Consider the following 5,957-nt stretch of genomic DNA (forward strand, 5'->3'; position numbering starts at 1 on the left):
AAGGGGTGGACGAGATAGAGGAGAGAAATAAAGGCCTAGGAAATCATTCAAGAGCTTTTCCAAAGTCTAGCTCATGCATTATGAGAAAAGATAGAAAATGGGCCAAGGCTTTTGTATTTGACCTTGGACCACGACTTGGGCTGGCAAAAGGGGTCTAAAAATGTTACTTAGGCCTCATTAAAAACCTTGTCAAGAAAACCCAATGGGACAAAACTTGACCAAGGGAAAAAGAGCACCAAAGTAACACTTTATTCTTTACCGAGCACCTTGAGCTGTGAGCATGGTGAATGTGGTTTGAGTCATGTCTTCTAGCTTCTTGTCCAACTCTTTAAGTATTGCATTGATGGCTTGGTTGAACCTCTTAGACCGTGACCTTGTTATAGGACCCGCCGGGACGATCAATGCTTCCTCCGATGCTTCCGCTGGTACAAGCTGTTTCTCCGGTGCTTCCTCTGGTTCAAGCTGGTCCTCCGGTGCTTCCTCAGGTTCAAACTGCTCCTCTAATGCTTGCTCGGGTTCAAGCTGGTCCTCACGTCCGTGTGGTTTGGTTGAGCTGGCCATGGTTTCATCACCGCCCGACGATCTCCCATATTTGTTCAACATTGAGTATCTTCCTCAGAAAATTTCAAGAGCTTGGATTTTTAGTCATACGAATGCTCCAACACATATGCCACTGATGAGCACTTATCACAAATGGTACTCGGAGGAGTATTTTGCACTACGTCTGAACAATATTTTGCTGTTTACACAGATAGTAAGACTACTGTCAAAGCTACCCATGAATCAATATTACACGTATAAGTTGGCTCAGGCTGTGTTTTGTTGATTATTGGAGGACAAAGCACACAAACTTAGTTGTCTTTTGTGTTCAAAATAGAAATCTCTCAAGTCTTTGATATTGTAAATAAAAAAAACAAATCGATAAAACCTTAAAATCTTAATAAAATAGTTTATTTGTTATTGTTTTTTTATATAAATCATAAAATAAAATTACCTATCTAACAAGTTCCATTATGTATAATTTAAAATTATAGATTCATATTATTATAAATTAATATTAGTTCATACAATGAAAAATATTAGTGTGATTAAATAAATTCTGAGATTTGAAAAAAAAATAGTATTGTGAAACAAATTATAAGATTTTTAAAAAATAAAAAATATATCTATTTTGATATTATAAAAAGTTGTAATATGATATATGAAATAAAAATATAACTAATTAATAAAATTAAATATATTTATAAGTAATTTAATAAGTTTAAAATATATTAATAGAAATTTTTATTATTAAAGACAAAATTTAAAACAAAATAACAAAATAAATACTCAAATAAAATTATATAAAAATAATAATATTATACACAAAATAAAGAAGGAGTTCTCAAAATTCTCTAGACCAAAAAAATTAATATTATATTGGTGAAAAACTGATTGAGTCTGTCACTAAACACCAATGCACATACTTCGAACAACACTATCACCGAGATTCTAAAAGTAAACTAATCCATTAAACTTCACTCTCACACTCTCTCTCTTAAGTCACCGCCGCACGCAAGCAAATCAAACGAGAACCATTCTTCAGTTCAGCCCATGGCTAACGTCAAACAAACCAATCGCCGTCGTTCCTCTTCCTTATGCCACCGTCACCCTTCCGCTAAACCAACCACCGGTTTCTGCGCTTCCTGCCTCCGTGAACGTCTCGTCACTATAGAAGCTCAGTCTTCTTCTTCTTCTCACCCCGCCGCCGTTCAGACTCCTGAGCTCCGTCGTATTAAATCACACTCCGTTCGCAACGCATCAGTATCCGTATTAACGCAGCCGCGACGGAGATCGTGTGACGCTAGGTCAAGCGCAAGCTCACTACACGATCTGTTCGTCGATGATGACGAAGAACGGTTAGATAGTTCGATTCGGAAACCCCTGGTTCCGGATTTGATAGAAGAAGATTACTACGATGGAGAAGATATCAAATGTTTTGATGAAGGCAAGCCGAGGAAGATCGTCGAAGAAGAAGAAGAAGGCGTAGAGAACAAGACGATGAAAGAGTTTATAGATCTTGATTGGGGAAACCAAATCAAGAAGAAGGAGATAGCATCGGTTTTGAGCAGGAAGCTTAAGATATTTTCATTGAATCATCATCATCATCACAAGGAGAAGAGAAAAGATGAACAATCAGATTCTAGATTTGGTCGTCACTCTTGTGATGTAGATCCTAGATTGTCTTTTGATGGAGGTAGGATCTCGTTTGAGAAACCTAGGGCTTCATGGGACGGATGCTTGATTGAGAAATCATATCACAAGTTGACGACATTGTCTACTGTAAACGAAGATGCTAAAGCTAATAAACGTGTTGTTGTTGAAGAAGAGGAGGAGGAAGAGGAGAAGAGTCCTGGTGGGACAGTTCAAACTAAGAACTATTACTCGGATTCTCGTAGAAGAAGAAGCTTTGATCGAAGACAAGGTTCGCTTGAGGTTGATGAATTGAGAGGTGTTTCGAATGCTAAGGTATCACCTGAAACTGTTGGTTTGTTTCATGGTGCTAAGTTATTGGTTACAGAGAAGGAACTTAGGGATTCTAATTGGTATTCGATCAAAAACGTTAAACCGGAGAGTAAAGAGTTAGTTTCTAAAGGAAAGATTTGTATTGGTGCTGGTGGTGGTGAGGGGAAGAAGCAGGATGGTGTAGAGTTGAAGAAACATAGAAAGAAATGGCCAAAGGGATGGAACATTTGGGGACTGATACAGAGGAAAAACGAGACGAAGAATAGCGAAATCAAAACCGAGCAAAGTTTGAAACTTGAAGGGAATGCGGTTGAGGGTTCTTTGGCTGAGTCATTGTTAAAGCTTAGGAGAGTAGGTAAAGGAGAAATCAATGGTGGTGTTAGTGAGAAGCTTTTGAAAAGCTACAGCGTTAGCGCGAGAAAGTCTTGTGATGGTGTGTTTAGTGGTGATGCTAATATTTTCAGTGGCTTTGAAGGTGGAAGAAGCTCCTGTGATGGTCTGTTTCATGGATCTATTAACAGTGTTGAGGTTGGAAGAAGCTCGTGTGACGGATTGGTTAATGGTATTGAGGATAAACAAAATCATCATGTACTCCAGAGAAATGCAAATGTTGGTACGTGCGGCCGAGAAAAACTTGAGAATGATTTGTTTAGATTCTATATGACTCCGGCAAGGAGCCATAAGACTAGCAAATCCGGGAAGAGTAGGCTGAAGAATTAGTTTGATCTGACATTTTGTGTGTACTCTTGAATACTCTGTTGTAATTAGCAACTAATGAATTTGTTACTTCCGTCAATAGACAAGTGAAATAAAATTGCTGTTCATCATCGTCATACTGTTAAGATTAAGTTTACCACACCAACAATACATTGTTTTCTAGTAAGTAGTAACTGTTTGCAAGTACAAATTCGACAATGCGTGTAATATATGTCATAAGATATTTCCCCAATGTTGTGGTAAATCAATCAAACTGGTGAAGTTACACCAGTTTTGAATCGAGACTGAAACCAAAGGGGAACAATGGGTCATACGAATTGGCATGAGCATCCAGTGGCAACTGCTCAACGCGTTTGAACCAGCTCACAGGTAATCTCCCCTTGAAGTCATAATCTCCAAAAATAACGTCAGCCATCCCTTGCCCTTCTGTTCCAGGTAACCAAGCAGCAACCAGAGCCTCAATCTTTTCAAGAACTATCTGCTCCAAAACCACAGGTCGTCCTGAGATCACGACCACCAGTGTCGGAATTTTCTCTGCGACTGCGGTGACAATGTCGCTACCATTAAAATGTATTGTGAGCTCCGAGTTATCCCCCATTGTCTCTGCATAAGGCGGTTCCCCGACTGCAACAATGGCGTAAGAGAATCCTTCACTCGACGCTAAGTTCTCCTTTGATGGAGTTTTCTCGTAGATTACTTCGGTTTCTTCTCCAACTACTGCTTTTATGGCATCCAAAAGCGTTGTTCCTACATTTCAGACAGACATAGATTCATGTTGATTAACGTTTCAGCAGCATCTTGTAGCCTCTGCTAAATAAGGTCCAATTAGTTACCGATAGTGATCCTGCCGCTTAGACCAAACCATGTCTTTGTCCATCCTCCACACTGATAGCCAAGATCATCAGCGTGAGTTCCAGTGACTAGAATCCTCTTGGCTTTGCGGTCTAGTGGCAGAAATGGTTTATCAACGTTTCTCCCATTCTTTAAAAGAACTAACGACTTCCTAACTGCTTCCTGCGCCAATTCTCTATGTCCCTGCACACATGGAAAAATCTTAGAATAAAGGCAGCAATCTGGTCTAATGGCATTCAATACAAGAGAGCTCACCTTGCAACCAACAGTAGGCAACAAAGATCGATCAGTGAGAGGATGTTCGAAGAGACCAGCGACAAATTTCACTCTGAGTATTCTTTCAACAGCATCATTGACCCGAGCCATCGGTATTTCCCCTGACTCTACCAGATCTGTCATGTCCTGTATGAATTGTTTGTACTTGAATGGTACCATCACCTGCAATAACATTTGATTATATATATAATCTTCACTCCTTCATTCATTCAAGATGATGCTAAGCTGAAATATTTGGCATAATGGATTCAGAATCTACCATGTCAATGCCAGCATTGACCGCAGTTTTAATGCAGTTGCGGTAGTTTGATCCCTGAGGCTCACTAAGCCGGTCCAAACCTTCCCAGTCTGAAACTAGAAATCCCTGGTGATATAAACAAGAAAACTAGCTTAACGCCTACACTTCTAGCTTATTTCTGCTTTTCATTCGTACTCAATTAAGGTTTGCACAAACCTTGAAACCGAGTTTTTCCTTGAGAACTTCTGTCAAGAGAAAACGGTCAGCGTGGAGTCGAGTTCCATTCCAACTGGAGTAAGATGCCATAACTGTGGAGACTCCCTGAGCAAGACACTTCAGATATGGAGGTATATGTATCTTCTCTAAGGCTTCATATGACGCAATGGTGTTCCCTTCATTTATGCCCTTGTCGGTACCACCATCTCCAACAAAGTGTTTGGCGCACGCGACGACATTGTTTCTATAATCCAGTGAACAAATCCATGAGACATGACATCAAATCTACGAAAAACTAAAAACGAACCACACTGTAGTGATTTATTTGATACCTTCCCGCAACAAAAGGGTAGCCATTTGGGTGTTCTTCTGGTGGCACGCCTTGTAGGCCCGAGACAAGCGAAGTCATCTCGCAGACAAGTCCAGTATCTTCTCCATAACTCTCATAGCCTCGTCCCCATCTCGGATCTCTCAAGACCTGTTAGAAAGACAACATTTCATTCAAAAATTTACAAATCATAATGTTCAGTTTCAGTTGTTAGATTTTTACATATATAAAAGGGACTTACAGCCACACAGGGAGCAAACGCCCAGTGAGCACCACAAGCCCTTACTTCAAGTGCAGTTGCTGCTCCAATTCTTCTGACCAAATCTGCATCTCTACAGAAGTACCACGACATCTACAATTGTTATTATCATATAAATAACAGTCACACACAGCATGGCTGCAATAGAAGCACCTAATCTTGAAGATACTAATCACAACTACTGCAATACTACTACTACTACCATGTAATCAAAAGCTAATTGAAAGCTAATCAGAATATTAAATAGGTGAATAGGTTCGGTCAAGTTTCATAAGAAAGACAAAAATAGAACAAATCAACCAAAACCAATACCACCATTACAAATCACAGTCCAAAATGTCAAATGCAACTATATCTCATTCTCTATCTACTGTTTGGAATTTTGTAGTTTGCTAATGTTAATTGTGTTTTAAAAAAAACCTGGTGGCTCCGAGGCCAATGTTGTGGGGGAAGACAGTGGCGCCGTAGACATTGTTGTTGCCATGGACAGCGTCAGTGCCGTAGATGATTGGAATTCCCAAACGCGACGCTAACGCTGAACGCTGAAAACCGTCGATCATATCAGC

At 39.8% G+C, this 5,957-nt stretch overlaps 2 protein-coding genes across 2 annotated transcripts in view; one reads left to right on the forward strand and one right to left on the reverse strand.

Annotated features, from left to right (window-relative positions):
• LOC104780508 (UPF0503 protein At3g09070, chloroplastic-like) lies at nucleotides 1,474–3,332 on the forward strand. Its single transcript, XM_010505015.2, has one exon. The coding sequence runs from the start codon at nucleotides 1,594–1,596 to the stop codon at nucleotides 3,223–3,225; it is 1,632 nt and encodes a 543-aa protein (XP_010503317.1). The 5' UTR covers nucleotides 1,474–1,593; the 3' UTR covers nucleotides 3,226–3,332.
• Nucleotides 3,324–5,957, reverse strand: part of LOC104780507 (beta-glucosidase BoGH3B-like) — a 3,385-nt gene continuing 751 nt past the window's right edge. The window contains exons 2-9 of the mRNA XM_019244128.1: nucleotides 5,812–5,957; nucleotides 5,374–5,464; nucleotides 5,137–5,282; nucleotides 4,805–5,048; nucleotides 4,610–4,714; nucleotides 4,330–4,512; nucleotides 4,056–4,257; nucleotides 3,324–3,969 (exon numbers count right to left, since the gene is read on the reverse strand). Coding sequence (XP_019099673.1) covers nucleotides 3,485–3,969; nucleotides 4,056–4,257; nucleotides 4,330–4,512; nucleotides 4,610–4,714; nucleotides 4,805–5,048; nucleotides 5,137–5,282; nucleotides 5,374–5,464; nucleotides 5,812–5,957 — 1,602 coding nt within the window. The 3' untranslated portion in view covers nucleotides 3,324–3,484. The remainder of the gene's footprint in view (nucleotides 3,970–4,055; nucleotides 4,258–4,329; nucleotides 4,513–4,609; nucleotides 4,715–4,804; nucleotides 5,049–5,136; nucleotides 5,283–5,373; nucleotides 5,465–5,811) is intronic.

This window comes from Camelina sativa, chromosome 4 (genome assembly GCF_000633955.1).
Source record: "Camelina sativa cultivar DH55 chromosome 4, Cs, whole genome shotgun sequence".
Taxonomy (NCBI): Eukaryota; Viridiplantae; Streptophyta; class Magnoliopsida; order Brassicales; family Brassicaceae; genus Camelina; species Camelina sativa.

Bases quoted from the DNA above. Each gene is read 5' to 3' on its own strand.
- LOC104780508 (XM_010505015.2), top strand. From the start codon at position 1,594: ATGGCTAACGTCAAACAAACCAATCGCCGTCGTTCCTCTTCCTTATGC.